Source organism: Peromyscus californicus, unplaced genomic scaffold, assembly GCF_007827085.1.
Source record: "Peromyscus californicus insignis strain IS unplaced genomic scaffold, ASM782708v3 Scaffold_7__1_contigs__length_154581171, whole genome shotgun sequence".
Taxonomy (NCBI): Eukaryota; Metazoa; Chordata; class Mammalia; order Rodentia; family Cricetidae; genus Peromyscus; species Peromyscus californicus.
Genome location: NW_026294595.1, coordinates 132,524,852 through 132,543,668, shown reverse-complemented (window position 1 = coordinate 132,543,668; position 18,817 = coordinate 132,524,852). Strand labels below are relative to the sequence as shown.

Genomic DNA, 18,817 nt, shown 5'->3' with positions numbered 1-18,817 from the left:
TGGTTCTCATCCAAGTGTGATTTTTTTGGCCTCCACAGGACAGTTGACAATAGCTAGAGACATTTTTGGTTGTCATAGCAGTGAGAATGCTAATGGCATCTAAAATCAAAAGGCCAAGAAAACTGCTAGGTACCCAGCAATGCTCAGGGCAGCCCTCCATCAACGAGTTATCAGCTACCTAAAATGTTGGTAGCGCTGCTGTAAGAAACTCTGAATTAGTGTGCACTACTTGTCTTGGCCTTGTCTGCCATCTTACTATTTGTTTTCTAAGTGGTTCATTTGGTCGGTTGTTTTTTTTTTTTTCTTTTTCGGTGGTGGCGCACACCTTTAATCCCAGCACTCGGGAGGCAGAGGCAGGTGGATCTCTGTGAGTTCGAGGCCAGCCTGGGCTACCAAGTGAGTTCCAGGAAAGGCGCAAAGCTACACAGAGAAACCCTGTCTCAAAAAACCAAAAAAAAAAAAAAAAAAAAAAAAAAAAAAGAATACATCATCCAGGGATTTATTGGGGATTTAGCTCAGTGGTAGAGCACTTGCCTAGCAAGCGCAAGGCCCTGGGTTTGGTCCTCAGCTCTGGAAAAATAAAAAAAAAAAAATTAAAAAAAAAAGAATACATCATTCCAGCCAGGCGATGGTGGTGCAAGACTTTAATTCCAGCACTCGGAAGGCAGAGCCAGGCGGATCTTTGAGTTCGAGGCCAGCCTGGTCTACAGAGCAAGTTCCAGGACAGGCTCCAAACAAAGCTACGCAGAGAAACCCTGTCGCCCCCCTCCCCCCAAAATAATACATCGTCCAGATTTTAACATGCATTTGACATCTTGATACAGTTCATCTGATACAAATGATCTACCACTTCCTGGCTCTTGTAGATTCCCCAAACACTTAATTTCACCCCTGTTTTATTTTTATAGCCATATAAACTATTAAAGACTTGATGCTGACTGACGTGAACACTTAACATTGTTTGTGCTAGCCGGCTCCATTCTACCTCTTCATTCTACCTACTTTTCCATGCTTCTTCGTAGGTTAATTTTCTTACTCTACTTTTTCCTTTAGTGCATCCCTGACAGCAATAAATTCCCTCAATTTTTGCTCTAAAACTCAGGGCTTTGAGCCTGCCTAGCAGGCACTCTGCCACTGAGCTAAACCCCAAACCATACCTTCATTTTTAAAAACATTTTTGTATGCATGAAATTCAAGGTTGGTAGTTGTCTTCTGGCCCATTAAAGAGATTGCCCTGGTCACTTCTAGTTTTTGTCATGCTGTTGAGAAGCCACCTGTCAATCTTATTCTACTGCTTTTAAGATTTTCCTTGTTGGCTGGGCATGGTGGTACACACCTGTGACCCCAGCACTAGGAGGAAGGAGGGGGAGGGTCACAAGTGTGAGGCCAGACTAATCTTTTAAAGGGAGACTGTCTCTTGTCCCCACCCCACTACAAGAAAAAGTTTCTCTTTATTTGCCTTTGGTTTTTAGCAGAATGACTGTGATAGGTTTGTGTATGCCTCTTTCGCCTTGGTCAACTTGGGATTTGCTGAGTTTCTTGAGTCTGTGGTTGATTTCTTTGTTTTGGATATTTCAGTCTTGCTTTGTTTTATGCCCTTTCTTCTGGGACTTATTCCCATATGAGACCTTTCAGTATATCCCGGGTGCCTTTATCACATTGCTTACCATTCTTTTTTCTCTCTTGGCTTGAGCTGGGGCAGTTTTTATTGATTTATCTTCCATATCATTAATCTTGTCTTCTGCTAAATCCATTTGCAGCTAAACCTTACAATGTGTTCTTAATGATAGGTACTGTATTTCTTAGCTCTATGTGTCCATTTGTGGGGAGGGGGGTGCTTTTACTCAGAAAAGAAAGATTTTCAAATTTTAAGTTAAAGTTTTAGTTATATTTGTAAGGTCTTACTGTGTGGCCCAGGCTAGACTTGTACTCATAATTTTCCTACCTCATCATCGCAAGTACTAGGATTGCAGTCCTATAAGGATATGCCAACAAAATCATTTCAGGTAAAAGCAATATTATTTTAGTTGGCTATAGTAGCACACATTTTAATCCCAGCACTTGGGAGGCAGAGGCAAGTAGATCTCTGTGAGTTTGAGGCCAATTTGGTCTACATAGTGAGTTCTAAGACAGCCAGAGCTACATAGTGAGACCCTTTCTCAAAACAAACAAACAAATAATATTTGTATTTTGAGGACATTTTATATAAAATAAAATGGAGTCAAGATGTGTACCGTCATCAAAAAATTCTTGATTAAGTTTGTTTATAAGTCTACCTAAAATAAAGTCTAATCCTGGGATTCAGTAACTGCAATCAACTTTTAAGTATAATTAAATAAGTTCAGTTTAGCTTCTGTTAAACAAAATGGCTTGAATTCATAGAATTTTTTTTAAAAGATTTATTTATTTATTATATATACAGTATTCTGCCTACATGTATGCCTACAGGCCAGAAGAGGGCACCAGATCTTAGTACGTATGGTTGTGAGCCATCATGTGGTTGCTGGGAATTGAACTTGGGACCTCTGGAAGAGCAGCCAGTGCTCTTAACCACTGAGCCATCTCTCCAGCCCCCCCCCCCCAGAACTTTCTTAATTCTAACTTTAGCTTAATATCTTCAAATCACTTATTTAAAAAGAAAACAGCAATAAGTAAATAATACCTTAAGATAAACAGAGGAGCTACCTCAAGAAAAATAGGTCCAGCAAGATAGCTTAGCAGGTAAAGGTGCTTGCCATGAGAGGTAGAAGGAAGGAATGAGCTCTTCCTGGTTGTCCTCTGACCTACACACACACACACACACACACACACACACACACACACACACACTCACTCACTCACTCACTCTCTTTCTCTCTCTCTCTCTCTCTCTCTCTCTCTCTCTCTGTACCTATCTTATCTTTTTTAATTAAAAAAGGGAGAAAAAGAGTGTTCCTTGACTGTGTTAATCTTTTTTTTCTTCCCCAAGACAGGGTTTCTCTGAATAGCCCTGGCTGTCCTGGAACTCAAGATGTAGACCAGGCTAGCCTGTCTCTTTGCCTCCCAAGTGCTGAAAAATAAGGTACACATGTGCCACCACTGCCTGGCTAATCTTGTTTTTTTAAAGACCTTGGCTATTAGGTTGCCTATGGGTCTGGTTGTATTGTCTTTCCTGTGGAGTTTCAGTTATATGGTCTTGTTTCTTCACATGTTCAGAAGCATCTTATTGTATGTGAGAGTATATAAAATGACTATTAGTGACTCATTATGATACTATCTTCTCAGAGGTCTCTACTTTTCTGTTAGGCTCATCACAAACAGGAACCAAGACTGAATTAAAGAGGGACTGAGCTGAGTCACCAACCAAGTGTTTAAAGTTTGAGAGCAAACCTCCAGTTTTGTTACTCTAGCTTTAAGGAACACTAAAATATCTCTTGGTTTCTGTCTCAGCAGAAGCCTTCTTTCCAAAATCTTGTATTTTGAAGTTTCTCAAAACTAGGTTCATCTTTCCAGCCCCATGAGGCATTGTGTAGTCAGAAGTTTTCCTGTGCTCACCTGGCACCAAGGTCCCACAGCCACTTATAAAATTCCTGTGTCCCGCCTGGTCCTACAACCGCTCTGACTCAAGTAAACACAAAGAGGCTTATATTATTTTTAAACTATGGCCATGGCAGGCTTTTCTCTAGCTAGCTCTTACATCTTAAATTAACCCATTTCTATAAATCTATACTTTGCCGCATGGCTTTTGGCTTACCAGTACCTTTACATCTTGCTTCTCCTGGCAGTGGCTAGCAGCGTCTGTCTGCTTTGCCTCTCCTTTCTCTTCCTGTCTATCTGTTTGGATTTCCTGCCTGCCTCTAAGCTGCCTTGCCATAGGCCAAATGGCTTTATTTATCAACCAATAAGAGCAACATATATTCACAGCGTATAGAAAGACATTTCCCCATCAGCATTGTGTTCTCTCTTTCACCACTGACAGCTCTGCCCTGTGCAGATCCCCAAGGTGTACCAAGTTGGGGTGGGGAGCATCTCCCTTCCCTGCACTGTTAGGCTACTTGTCTTCATTGTTCCCTTGCGGGTTGGGTACTGTAAGAAATGATTTTGGGGTGTATGTCATTGACTCTTCTCCGTAATCCAAACACTTGAGAGGCGGAGGCAGAAGGTTTGCTGTGAGTTAGAGTGTGTCTTGGGCTGTTGTTCACACACATACACACATACAGGAATTTTTGACTTTTCAGCCATCAATAAGAGTGTTAGTCTGCCATACCCTACTCTACCTTGCTTTAGAGCAGGATTTATAAGGATCTGTGGAAATGGTGAATGTCTACCAGAGGCTTTTCTTACTTCTAGGTACAGAGTTGCCTCTGCCCTCCCAAGAGGCTTGGTCTAAAGTAGTTAGATACACATGTTCAAATGTAGCTTTTTGGTGCTGTAGTTGAAGGATGTGCTGGAGGTGTAGGAAAGGGGAGAGAAATATGAAGTAGTACATCTGTTTAGAAAGTGGCAAGTTTTCGTTTTTGGCTTTTGAGACAGGATTTCTCTGTGGACCTGGCTGTCCTGGAATTCACTCTGTAGACCAAGCTAGCCTCAAACTCACAGAGATCCATCTGCTTCTGCCTCCCAAATGTTGGGATTAAAGATGTGCACTACCACCTCCCAGCTGGAAAGGAGCAAGTTTTATAATTGTGTATGGTTACCACATTGAGCAATGAGGTTGATACAGTGAGCAGATGCCTAGGAAGAACTCTGCAAGACTTAGTAGAAGCTTAGGTGGCTGTGGAAAACAGTGAGAGAACTTTAAACAATGAGAAGAGGGGTGAGATTTTATTTTTGAAAGATTGCTTTAGTGTCAGTTTGAAATGTGGATTCAAGAAGGGCCAGCACACAGGACAAGGGGTGGGGGGCTGTTATAACTGGCACAACGTGAAGTTTGTGAGCATCTTCCTTGGTTTAGGGAGGCATTGATAGAGTGGAGTGGTGAAATTGAAAAAATGGTAGGATTAAGAGGAAAATGAAAGAAAGCAGAGATCTCAAGGCTTCTAGCCTGAGTGAGGGTCATAAAGAACAAAGGAAAGCCATTCTGGACATGCCATGTCCTCTGTTTCATTAGGCCTGTGTCCATACACAATCTGAGCTTTGGAGCTGCTACCCTGAGGGACTCCCAGCTCCCTAGTTATTTTCATGAAATTCTTAAGGTGAATAAGAGAGATGCAGAAGTCCCAGGCAGTTGCCCTCACCTCAGCCTTTTCTGAGTTTTATGTGTTATATACTAGTCATCAACTTAAGCGTTCTATTTGAAGAAAGTTTTCCACGCTATAAGAAAAAGAAATGCCATTGTTTTTTTCTTTTACTGCTCTTCCTTTCTTAGGTCTCTATTGTGTTTTTTGTTTGTTTGTTTGTTTTTATATGTGCATATGTTTTGTGATTGTATGTACATGGTAGAGTATAGATGGGTATAGGGTATACATGTAAATATGATGTATACATGTAGATTGTGTATATATGCTCATGCGTGTGTATGGAGGCAGAGGTTGTAGCCTTGGATATTGTTCCTCAGGAACCATCTACCTTGTTTTGTTGCTTTCAACAGAAGCTCTCACTAGGACCTGGAGCTCACCGATTAGGCTAGACTGACTAGTCAGCCAGTCCCAGGAATCCTGTCTCTACTACCCCAAGTGTATGCCACCTGGCTTTTTTCATGTGGGTTCTCAGAGAAGATTGAACTGAGGTCATTGTGGTTGTACAGCAAGCACCTTACCAACAGAGCCCCTTGCTCAGGTTTAAGCTAGCTCTGCTTGACCTTTCAGGCCATTCACTGGTCTCAGCAATTAGCCATCATCCACTCATTATTACATCATCAAGTGGACTTTTGGGGCATGGAAAATCACATTTTTAATGCTGAGAAATATCTTTCATTGTGTACTTGAACTTCTTTGATTCAGATTCTCATCTGCCTCTAGTAGTACTTCTGCTGCAGGTAAGATTCACCACCTCCAGGAGTCTGAAATGCATTTCCTGCCTCTGACTGTGGGGTCCCGGTTAGCTTTCTTCCCTATTCATTAATCCAGCAACCGTTACCTCAGGCAGGAGATGCCACAGATAGTCAGTGTGTGAGCCAGTACCCAGGGGGTATCATTTGTCCTCAGTCAAGCTTATGCCATTCACACTTGGCATTTTCCTAACCTAGATGAGGAGGCTTAAAATCCTTTCCTTGGCCTCATGAGGGCCATAGATGCCAGCAATACCCTTCCTCACAGGGTCTGTGGAGCTCCGGAGGCCAAACTCTCTCTAGGGTATCTTTTTGTGCATTGGAGCCCTCTTTTAGTTCGCAGGCACAATCCAACACAACTCTCTGGAATGACCAGGTCTTGGTCCATACACACACCAGGCTCCTCTGGCCTACCAGTCCTGTGGCCACTGGATTTAGGAATTCTCGCTCAGTGAGATAGAGATGGACAGCTGAGGAGGAAAAGTGCAAGCCCACCAGACTGGATGATCACTAATCCAGCCATGGGTGAGCACTCCATCCAATGTCAGCATTTTACAATGTTACACATTTGTATCTCCAGCTTTGACTCAATCCTTAGTACCCTTGGGCCACAGTTTTTGTCTTCCCAGCATACTCTGTTTTCCTAAAGGGAATGTTTGAGACTTTATTTCTCTCCTCAAGCTCTGTGTTTATCTTTTTTTGTTCACTGTCAGTCTCTGAGTTTGAATTTCTCCTCACAGAAGAGAAAGGCTTTCAGGCATTAAGCTGCTCAGCCTCTTCGTTCCCTCTAAACCTGTCTCCTTTGTTTTCCTGCCTGCCATCCAGCTTTCTGTGCCGCTGAAATCTCTTCCCCCATGATGTCTATGGCAGTATTCACTCCTGGTTTTCCATCTCTGGACATACCCTTCTGCCTTTTGTGTTTCTGTCAGTCTCGCCCAGCTCTGATCCTTCCTCCATATTACCATCCACATAAAGATCATAGCCTCCCAACCCCCCGACCCCACCCCCACACACACTTAAAACCTCTGAGTGACAAGAACAGGCAAAAGGAATCCTGAGAGAGAAGTCAGAATTATAGGGGAAGAAGAATCAATTGTAAAGGACATGAGAGAGCCTTCTCGGGTGCTAGAAACACTTTCTGTCTGGCTGTGGGTAGTGCTTATGCAGGTCTGTACCTATGTGAAAACTCACTGGCCTGTACACCAAGACTGTGTTTTCCTCTGTATGCCCCTCTTCTTTCAGCAGCTCAGTCAGGAGTTAGAACCCGAACTCTAGCCTAGCCCAGAACCTTGTGCATTTGCCCCTAGGTAATGGTTCAGGCATGCTATTGTGAAACTCAATTCTAGCTTTCCTAGGGATGTGACTCCTCCCTGCTCACTTAGAACCTAAGCTTAGGTCTATCCTAAAACCTAGAGACTGTGGTGTATGCTTACATCCCTCACTAAACTGAGGAAACGCCAAGAATAGGAGCCAGTTCTTTGCAGTTTCCTTGCTCCTCTTAGGGCTCCATAATGTTGGACGGATGGACGGACGGATGGGTGGATGGATGGATGGATGGATGGATGGATGGATGGATGGATGGATGGACAGACGGATGGATGGACCTTCACTTTGTATTTGCTTTGAGCTTGACCCTCTTTACTGAGAAGCTTCCCTCTTCCAGCCTGCAGGATGTCTCCTCGGTGAGGGGAAGGCAGTTGTGCAATGGCAGTGTTTGACACTCCTGAGGAGGCCTTTGGTGTCTTACGTCCAGTCTGTGTTCAGCTCACAAAGGCCCAGACAGTGGAGAATGTGGAGCATCTGCAGACACAGTTACAGGCCGTGAGTGATGCTGCCCTTCAGGAACTACAGCAGTACGTCCTCTTTCCTTTGCGATTTGCCCTGAAGACCCCAGGGCCCAAAAGAGAGCGCCTGATCCAGAGTGTGGTGGAGTGCCTCACCTTTGTCCTCTCTTCAACATGTGTGAGAGAGCAAGAGCTTCTCCAGGAACTCTTCTCAGAACTCTCAGCCTGTCTGTACTCTCCCAGCTCCCAAAAACCCGCAGCTATGTCAGAGGAGTTGAAATTGGCTGTGATCCAGGGACTTAGCACCTTAATGCACTCAGCTTACAGGGACATCATTCTGACTTTTTATGAGCCCTCCATCCTGCCTCGTTTAGGATTTGCTGTGTCTTTACTGTTGGGCTTGGCAGAGCAGGAGAAGTCAAAACAGATTAAAATTGCTGCCTTACAGTGTCTACAGGTTCTTCTCCTTCAGTGCGATTGTCAGGACCATCCGAGGCCTGTGGGTGAATTGGAGCAGCAGCAGCAGCTGGGGGACTTGTTGGCCTCTTTCTTACCTGGAATCTCAACTGCACTGACCAGAGTCATCACAGGAGACTTTAAACAAGGTCACAGCATTGTTGTGTCTTCCCTGAAGGTCTTTTATAAGACAGTGGGCTTCATCATGGCTGATGAACAGCTCACAAGGATCCCAAAGGCCCGAGCAAAGCCTGCAGTTGAGCACAGAGTGGCAGCCCTGATGATTCACAGGGAAGCAGACTGGGTCAAAAGCACTGGTGACAAGTTGGCAATCCTTATTAAAAAGATAATCGAGTGTGTCTCTGTTCACCCGCACTGGAAGGTGAGGCTGGAACTGGTAGAGCTTGTGGAGGTCCTGCTTCTGAAGTGCAGTCAGTCCCTGGTGGAATGTACAGGACCCCTCTTGAAGGTGTTAGTTGGCCTAGTAAACGACGAAAGTCCTGAAGTCCAGGCGCAGTGCAATACGGTGCTAAGGCGTTTTGCAGATCAGAAAGTAGTGGTGGGCAGCAGAGCCTTGGCTGACATCTTGTCAGAAAGCCTGCATGCACTTGCCACATCTCTTCCCCGCCTAATGAACACACAAGACGACCAGGGCAAGTTCTCTACTCTTTCCTTGTTATTGGGCTATCTAAAACTTTTGGGCCCCAAAGTGCATGTGATTCTCAATTCTGTGGCCCATGTGCAGCGCCTTTCCAGAGCACTTGTTCAAGTACTGGAGCTAGAGGTGACTGACGTCAAGATGGTAGAGGAGCGACGCTGGAACTCTGACACCCTGAGTGCTTCTCCAGAGGCCTCCGATGCACGACCATGGAACCGAGTCCAGAGGAGATATTTCCGCTGCTTCACTGATGAGAGGGTCTTCCTGCTCCTGCGGCAGATCTGTCAGCTCCTTGGTTACTATGGGGACCTGTATTTGCTTGTGGATCACTTTATGGAACTGTACCATGCGTCTGTAGTTTACCGAAAGCAAGCTGCCATGATCCTTAATGAACTGGTTGTAGGGGCTGCTGGTCTGGATATAGAAGATATTCATAACAAATGTACAAGCATAGGCCCAGAGGAACTGAGAGAGATTGTGAAATCTATACTGGAGGAATACACAAGCCAAGAAAACTGGTACTTGATTACCTGTATTGAAGCTGAGGAGGGGGAGGAGATGACAGTGAAACAGCATGGCCTCCAGGCCATCACATCTGGTGCACACACCTGCCACGGTGTATCTTTTCCAGCCTTGGCGAAGCCGAGCCCCACTATCTGCTCCTTGAACAGTAACATCTGGCAGATATGCATTCAGTTGGAAGGGGTTGGCCAGTTTGCTTATGCAATAGGAAAAGACTTTCGCTTGCTTTTGATGTCAGCTCTCTATCCAGTACTGGAGAAGGCTGGAGACCAAACCTTGCTCATTAGTCAAGTGGCTACTAGCACCATGGTAGACATTTGCCATGCTTGTGGCTATGACTCTGTTCAGCACCTCATCAATCAAAATTCAGACTATTTGGTGAATGGCATCTCTTTAAATCTGCGTCACCTCGCTCTGCACCCACATACCCCAAAAGTCTTGGAAGTCATGCTTCGAAACTCAGATGCTAGCCTACTTCCTTTGGTAGCAGATGTGGTTCAAGATGTCTTGGCTACGCTGGACCAATTTTATGATAAGAGAGCTGCTTCCTTTGTCAGCGTTCTGCATGCTCTGCTGGCAGCATTAGGTACATTGAAAGCCCTTTTTGATGCTAGTTGAGGAGATAGGAGCCAGGATCCTGGTCTGCCTAGTCTCATTTTATTCTGTGTTCAGGAATGTGCTGTGGAGGACATTGGAAAGGTTGTCTCTCCAACCCCACGGGATTGTCAGGCTCCAGTGTTTATTGTTTATACTTTGAATATCTCTGCAATTTATTGAGCCTTGCTCTATGGCAGGGATATAAACCACACAGACTAGGTAGAAACAGCATTTTTTATTTTACAAATAAGAAAAACCAAGGCTCAGTGATATCCTGCTCAGCCAGGGTCACACTATTAATAAGGGATAAAGTTGGATTTGTGGCTAGTTTATTCTTCCCAATATAATATGCTGCTACCAGTGCTTCTTAGAGCTGGCAGTATCTGTACTGGGAGAGAGCAGGAGCAGCGGAAGTGCTCAGCCACAGAGAGCTGGAGCAGAGAAAGTACTCAGCCACAGAGAGCTGGAGCAGCGGAAGTGCTCAGCCACAGAGAGCTGGAGCAGCGGAAGTAGCCACAGAGAGCTGGAGCAGTAGATAGAACCTTTCTTTTCTTTCTTTGATTGAGGTTGGCTCTGAGAATTGAACTCAGGGCCTACATATGCTAAGGTATTCTACCACTGAACTACATCCTCAACCCTCTAGAATTTCCTGATGATAGTAATTCATTCTCATTCTCTCTCTCTCTCTCTCTCTCTCTCTCTCTCTCTCTCTCTCTCTCTCTCTCTCTCTCTCCCAGTGCAATAGCCAGTAGCCCCATGTGGCTAAAACTACTGGGGAATTGAATTTTTTGGTTTTGTTTTTTAAGAGACAGTCTCACTCTGTAACCCAGACTGCCCTGGAACTTACTATATAGCCTAAACTTTGAACTTGCAGCCTTCCTTCTGCCTTAGCCTCCCAAGTGCTGAGATTACAGATGTGAACCATTATGTCCAGCAGGAAATTGAAGTTTTAATTTTGTTTCATTCTTTAGCCATATAGACCATACTGGCTAATACACAGCAACTTAAGAACATTTATTTTGTGTGTATGAGTGTTTTGCCTGTATGCATGTATATGCCTACATGTGTATGCTTGGTGCCTGCAAAGGCCAGAAGAAGGCACTATATCTCCCAGCACTGGAGTTACAGTTCGTTATGAGCCACCATGTGGGTACTGGGAATTGGAACTGGTCCTTCTGAAAGAACAACCAGTGGTCTTAACTGCTGTACCATCTCTTCAGCCCCTTGCTCTTCCTTTTAACCTTCTTTTTTAAAGATTTATTTATTTGTTTGTTTTATGTGTATGGCTGTTGTACCTGCTCGTGTGTCTGTGCCCCACTTGCATTCAGTGCCCTTGGAGGCCAGAAGAGGGTGTCAGATCCCCTGGAACTGGAATTACAAATACCTCTTAGCTGCTCTGTCGGTGCTAGGAATTGAACCCAGGTCCCCTGGAAGAGCAGCCAGTGTTCTTAACCACTGAGCCATCTCTCCAGCCCTTCCTTTTAACCTTTCAATTGTACCAGTTGACTTAATTGTCTCATTTATATTTTGATCCTGTTGGGTGCCTGCTAGGGATGTTAGCCACCATTAGCACGGCACAATTTTGTACTATGAAAAAAAGCCAGGCTTGATAGGATTATACCTGTAATCCCAGCTGCCGGGAAACTCAAGCAGGAGGAACATGAGTTCAAGGCCAGTCTGAGCTACATAGCAAGACTGTGTCTAATAAATAAATCCCTGGACTGAACAGTTAGTCATTGAATGAAAAACAGTGAGTTATATCTTGGAGCCTTTATCCAAAGAACATATCTCTCCAATGCTGCCAGTAACCTCTGAGGCAGAGGAAAAGGTCCTTGGCCTCGTTCTGTCAGGTGAAAAGGCCAAGACCCTGTGAGAAACTTTCTCGGGAGAGGAGACTGGGGCAGGGACTGTGCCCCCCTGCTCTGAGGTGACACTTGCGGTGTTCACTCCTTCTTCCATGACCATTCACATACAGCGTGAATGCTTTCTTCACTCATAAAGAGTGCCTGCTGTATGTCAGACGCTACACTAAGTGGTGAGGATACCACAGTGAACAAGATAAACTCGGAGCATTCCTGCTGCTGAGAGAAATGACAGACAAGTAACAAGAGCATTAAGCAAGCTCAGGGAGCCGCTGATAAGCACTTGGAAGGACGTGAAAACCTCTTGCTAGGGAGGAACAGGGATAGGCTACTCAAAGTTGCATTGTCAGGGAAGACCCCTCTGGGAAATTCAACTAAGGCTGAGACCGGAAGGAGGAGCAGGAGGCTGCCAGCGTACAGGGCTGTGGCACTGTTTCTGTGATTCGAAGAGCACTATCAGCAGAGGGAATAGTGGTGTGAATACCCCAAGGACACAACAGGAGTGAAGTGTTTGGAAAAAACGTAGAGAGTGTAAAGCAGGATTAAATAGGAAATAGGACAGGTCCTTACGGGCATATAGGTCAAGGAAAGAAGTAGAAAAGCTTTTGGTGTCATGGCAGTCAGGACACAGGCAGAGAGGAAAAGGGGGTAGGTAACAAGATACACCCTTCCTGGGTGTACCTATAGTGATTACCTCTTCCACCCAGGTCCCAGCTCTTAGAGTCACCACTAGCTAAGAGACATGGCCTTTGGGAGGCATTTCAGATCCTAACCATAACACCTATCTGTGGCTAATAGTCGCTGGAAAAGCAGCTGTGAACAAAACCCACCCAGGCCTGGCCTGACCTGGACTTCCTACTAAGAAAGCTAAGTGCTTAGACATTGCAGACTGGGACCAGCTTCTGTGGCCAAATGTCCCACCTCTGCTACACTGGGGAACTAGATTATATTTCAGCTTGAAATTTGAACATTTTATGAAAAGACCTAGGGAGCTGGAGAGATGGCTCAATGATTAAGAGCACTTGTTCTGCAGGGGGCCCGGTTTCAATTCCCAGCACCAACATGGTGGGTCACAAACATCTGTAACTCTGTTCCCAGGTATCCAGTGCCCTCTTCTGACTAGTGCAGGCACCAGGTACACACATGGTGCACAGACACATACATACAAGGCTCGTACAACACTCATACACATAAAATAATTTACTGACGTGTAGGAGATGTGTCTTTTCCGGAGACAGCTGATTAGATTTGAAAATTGAGTTTCCTTAGATTTCTGATGTCTTTGGGCATCTGAAGGAGGAAAGGCAAAACATCCTGCATAACACTTTAATACTGAAGTAGAGGAGTGGAGTCTCCATTGCAAAAAGGGAAATAAGGACACTTAAGACTAACTGGAACATGGGGGGGAGGGGGGAAGTAAAGCAAAATTGGAAACAGATTTTCCACAAGTTTTGAAACAACCCGGTATATAATTGCATTTTGAACAGTACCTAATGAAATTAGTAGTCACAGATCAAAGCAGCACTTGAGCTGACCTTTCTGTTTGTCATCAAATTGCCTAACAGATGGCCTTTCTTTTAAGATAAGAGTGAAAGTTTGCCTTCAAGGAACTTCTGAAAAGTCTTGAAAGAACCAGATACATGTTTTAGGGCACTAAGTTAACCAAACATGCATGCTTTGTATGCATTGACCAAGAAGCAACAGGTGCCCACTAAGGACAGACCCACCAGGCACATCACTGCTCAGCACCAACCACTGATTGACCAATTGTTGGTCACAAGGAAAAACCAGGAAGTCGTCCTGTCACACTCCACACTGGGGGAGTATGCCCCATGCACACAGGGCTGTGATCTTACAGCTGCATCACATCCACTGTGTCATGGCACTGATTTTAACCAGACCTTTCTTGCTTGACATTTCAGTCCTTTCTCATCCTTTGCCACCACCACAAAACAATTTAAGAATTCCCACACTATCTTTTGCCTTCAACATATCAGTAGCATAAATTCCTAACAAATGCTTGTTCAAAGAGTTTTACATTTAAATTTTTGATTGAGAGTATCAAATTGCTTTCCTAAGAGGTTGTACCAATTTAAGCTCCATCAGCAATGTAAAAGTGCCAATTTTGCCACACCCTCTCCCATACTGTCTTATTACTGAGCCTTTGATCTTTACCAATCCAATAGGAGAAAAATCACACCTTATTATAGTTGTAATTTGCATTAATAGTGAGGTTGAGCTTCTTTTCATACGTTTAAAACCCATTTGTGAGCAAAGACATTTTCCAATCTGACACTAGCTTTGAATGTAGAAATAATCTGCAGTGTGGACTCCCAGCAGTGAAAATGCTGGGGCTAGGCTTTACCCATCTGGGGACCAGCACCTTAGAGTGTACCCAGAGCCTAATACACATCTGGAAATGGGGCACTGAAGAAATGGCATACTTAGCTGCGGGCATATTAGAGTCAAGAGTTCCCTGGTACCGAAGAGATGGCTCAGTGGGTAAGGGCGCTGACTGCTCTTCCAGAGGACCCAGGTTCAACTCCCAGCACCCACATGGCAGTTAACGACTGTCTCTAACTCCCAAGACCTGACACCCTTACACAGATATACATGCAGGCAAAATACCAATACAAATAAAAAATAAATTTAAAAAGTTCCCCGATGAAGATTCACATGCCGATCAGTACACATAAACTAAATACAGTTAGAACATGCAAAAGGAAAGAGCATTGTGCTTTGTAAGGAATGGCTTTACTGGGAAAGTGATTGTTCTGAAATGTGCAGTAATTTGGAATTAACCAGATGTAAAGTAGGAAAAGCATTCTGGACATTTGAGAGCAGCATATGTAAGAGTTCTGAAGCAGAAAAATGCCTCACATACTGGAGCCACTGGAAGATGGCAGGCAGCTGACATCTGGTGGAAGGTAGGGTTGCAGGACACAGACAGTGTCTGGATGGTTCAGAGGGCTGTGCCAGCCTCGCCAAAGAGCTTGTTCTGCTTATAAAGTGCTGGTGCCTGTCACTCACTGATCACCAGAGTCATCATGATAACGTTTTCTTACAGCCCACTGGTTCCCAGACGCAGGTTCTACTAGGCAGCTCCAGCAGCGCAGTTTAGAAGAGGAGGGAAGGCAAATACCAACTGCTCATGGGGCTAGTACCACAGCTGAGGACATCGAGCAGTTTGTGCTGAGCTACCTCAAAGAGAAGGATGTGGCAGAAGGGAATGTTTCTGACCTGGAAACTGAGGAAGGTAATTGCTATTTGGTTTCACTAGTTCCTTCTTTTTCAAATAGATCATTGTGAAAACAACAAAATGTCATTCCAGAAAGTGGAAGAAAAGTTGCCCCAAACCTCATGTGCTCACAGCTGTTTATGTGTGTGTGTGTGTGAACTTATCCCATTCCTTTTATTTTTTCTTTAAACTGTTTTTACATGGTTACAGCCATAGTTTTTGTTTTGTGCTGATGAGGATTGAACTAGGCTCACTACCACTAGGCTACACCTAGTGCCTTCTGCTCCAGAGTCTAAATGTACCACATCCTTTCTGTGCTTAGTTATAAAGGACTCTCCAAGTTTTCAGACTCATTTGTTGGAATGGCAGCTACCAAGTGCCCATCCCCCCATGTGAAGTTGAGCTTGCCTGCAGCCTTGCTGTGATATACAATGTGCAAGGGATGATATCTGTGTGTGTGATCTTTTCTTCCTACGTGTATATCTCTATAAATTCTCACAGGTAGGGTTTCTCGGTCCAAGATACAAGCATCATCTAGTGCTGACCAGATTGCTTTCCAGACAGTTATATCAATCTGTACCTTCCCAACAATGACAATTACCTACTCACTTTTTCCAATGTTAACAAGTTAAAAATGGCTCATTATTTTACTTTGCATGTCTTTGATTAGTGCCCAAGTTGGACATATTTCTTTATGCTTCTTCCTATCATTTTTTTCTTCCTTAGGCCTGTTGTCTATTCCTGGGCTTCATCTATTTCTTTACTGAGAGAACGATTGCAGTGTTTTTCTTACCTATTTATATGATAGAGGAAAAAGAGAGTTCAAGCCAGCAGCAGCTCTGGCCTCTTGTTTTATTCACAAACTCAATCTGGAGCTTTAGGTCATGGAAGAATTAATAAATTATTAGAATCGCCTCTGCAGATATAAAATGCCAAGTCATAATGAGCTTGTGGTCCCAGAACTATCCTAAATCGAACTGAGTCCCAAATTAGTTTGTTAGGTTGGAAATGAGCAGATTTCTTTTTTTCTTTTTTCATTTTTCCCATCTGTGCTCTCATTCTGGTTTGCTGGAGCCAACATGTCCAGGGTAACAGGAAAGTATAGCTCGCTGCAGTGAATGCAACAGATTTCCTTGTGAGCAATGGCAAGCAGCACAGGTCCAAACAGGGCTCTTGCAGAGTTGAGCTGGTACAGTTCCCACAGCCAGTGCTCTGGTTATAACCTTCAGGCTTTGTCTTCTGTTTCTCTGCTGAGCCAGCCCAAACCTTCCTGTGAGCCACACTCCACCCAAACCTACACCTCTGAAGAGGCAGGTGACTTGGCCTTTCATGATCCAAGGTCCAAACCCCACCAATAAATCTGCTGTTCTGTGACTAAGGTCTTCTAGTTCTGGTGAGGTAACTCAGTCAATAAAGTGCTTGCTGTGCAAGCGTAAGGACGCAAGTGGGATCCCTAGAAGTCATGTAAGAAGCCTGGCATGGTAGCATGGGCTTATAACCCCAATACTCAGGTTGTGAAGATGGACAGGTCCCCCAGATCTCTGGCCAGGTAGCCTAGCCTACTCAGTGAGCTCCAGACCAAATGAGAAACCCTATTTCAAAAAATAAGGTGAATAGCTGGAGGAACAAAACATAAGTTTGACTTGTAGCTTTTACATGTGCGTGCACACACACATGCACACACCCACACAGATCTACACAAACACACAAAGATCTGGTTCTAGTGGAAAGTTGCTAGGATCAGATGGAATGCATCAAACCTTCTTCTAAAACCAGAAGCTCACACCCTGACACAGCACTCCACAACAGGCAGATTCAGACAACAGACCCTCCTCTGAGGAGAAGCAGCTCCAGCCCTGTTGCTCTTGCAGTTGTCATTCTTTATGAGCATTTGACTTCCCTGACTTTATAAAGATTATTTGGCTTGATACAGGTTTGGCATGAGTGTTCTGTTTAACTGTGTAAAGGCACCTATACATCCAAGGTCCCTTTCTGTGAGAAAGTCAAACATTCCGCAGATACCTCTCCCTTCATCCTCTCAGCATCTAGTAGAGACTAGTACAGCCCCTATTATAAGGTTCCAGTTTTCCAGCAGAAGAATCTGAACTCATAAAAAGTTAAGGGAGCAGTGCAGGAAAGTCCTTCAGGACAGGGATGAGGCCTGGAGTTCAGGCAGCTGGCAAGTCTTTTTGTTGTTCAGTTTCCATCTTCTACCTCTCAAGCAGACTAGGCAGGGAGAGATGATGAGAGCTGTGTCATCCTCCTCACTCACTCTCCTTGTAGCAAATGACATGCCTTATCCCTTTGGTGCAGGTGACATAGTGTGCAGTAGGAGGGGTGTTAACAGGTTGTAGAGTCTCCCTGGCCCAAGGCCTACATCTGTGCATTGCACCAGGCTGCCCTAGAATGTCACCTCTCAAACAATAAGTTTTTGGTGTTGGCCATCCAACATCTTACGAGCTAGTAGAGATGATAAGCATTGGCCTTCTGTGGTCAAGGGATGAATCAAAAAGAAAGAAAAGAAGAGAAAACAGAAAAGGCCTCCCGGGGCATTGCCCAGCCTGGGGCTCCAAATCAGAACTTCCCTAAAAAAGTTTTAAGTTGTCTATTATCCCATGACCTACCCTTCCCAATACATTGTTATTCTTCCTCCCCTGCAAACATTCCTATCATAGAGCCTGGGCTGCATCTGCAAATGTGGGGGAGTGGAGCAGGAAGGGAAGAGGGGTGCCACTCACTGTGTGGCCTTGGCTGACCTCAGACTCTGATATCTGCCTGCCTCTGTCTCACAAGCACTAGGATTAGAGGCACGCCCACCACTCCTGGTGAACTTCCTGACTTGTGCAGTTTGGCCTAAATTCCTTACGATGCATCTCTACACATTTTCCTCTAAGTCCTTGTCTCAGTTAGGGTTCTATTGCTGTGAAGAGATGCCATGACCATGGCAGATCTTATAAAGGAAAACATTTAATTAGGGCTGGCTTACAATTCAGAGGTTAGTCTATTATCATGTTGAGAAGCATGGCAGCATGCAGGCAGACATGGTGCTAGAGAGGGAGCTGAGAGTTCTACATCTGGATCGGCAGGCAGCAGGAAGAGAGAATCACACTGGGCTTGGCTTGAGCATCTGAAACCTCAAAACCTGCCCCTAGTGACACATTTTCTCTAATAAGACTATATCTACTCCAACAAGGCCACACCCCCTGATAGTGCCATTCCCTAGGAGCCTATGGGGGTTATTTTCTTTCAAACCACCACAATCCTATTGCGGAGTCTGAAGCTGGCAGTCATGCTGGGTTTTCCTAAAGCATTGTAACTAATTCTGTTCTTTCAGAGGAGCAGTCATCCCCCTCCAAAGTGGGCGAGAATGACACCCCTCCAGATGTGGAGCCACCACTGCCAGTGCACATCCAGATAGCCAAGGATGTGATGGAACGCTGCATTCATTTATCATCAGATAAAAATCTGAAAATCCGCCTGAAGGTTAGTGTGCAGCCCTTTTCTTCATTCATAGAGCAGCAGATCTGAGATGTGTTGTGGTCAGTGGAAACTGAATAAACCAGCAGGTTTCCTCACCTGGTCCATGTGTGATGTCTAGGAGAAAGAAGCATTGAGAGGAGTCTTTCTGTGGGTTCACTGAGTCTCCAAGACAAGGACTACCATGTGCTTTGAAAGGCTGTCATTTTTGTGCTAACTTGATGCAGGATGCAGCTTTTAATGCTTTAAGGTGGT

At 44.6% G+C, this 18,817-nt stretch overlaps 1 protein-coding gene across 4 annotated transcripts in view; it reads left to right on the top strand.

Moving 5' to 3' along the window:
• Tti1 (TELO2 interacting protein 1) overlaps nucleotides 1–18,817 on the top strand; it is a 52,401-nt gene that overhangs the window by 15,786 nt on the left and 17,798 nt on the right. For all 4 annotated transcript variants that reach the window (XM_052726181.1, XM_052726183.1, XM_052726180.1 and 1 more), the window contains 3 exons: nucleotides 7,632–9,974; nucleotides 14,915–15,103; nucleotides 18,420–18,568. In XM_052726181.1, the coding sequence (XP_052582141.1) occupies nucleotides 7,673–9,974; nucleotides 14,915–15,103; nucleotides 18,420–18,568 (2,640 nt within the window). In that variant the 5' untranslated portion in view covers nucleotides 7,632–7,672. The remainder of the gene's footprint in view (nucleotides 1–7,631; nucleotides 9,975–14,914; nucleotides 15,104–18,419; nucleotides 18,569–18,817) is intronic.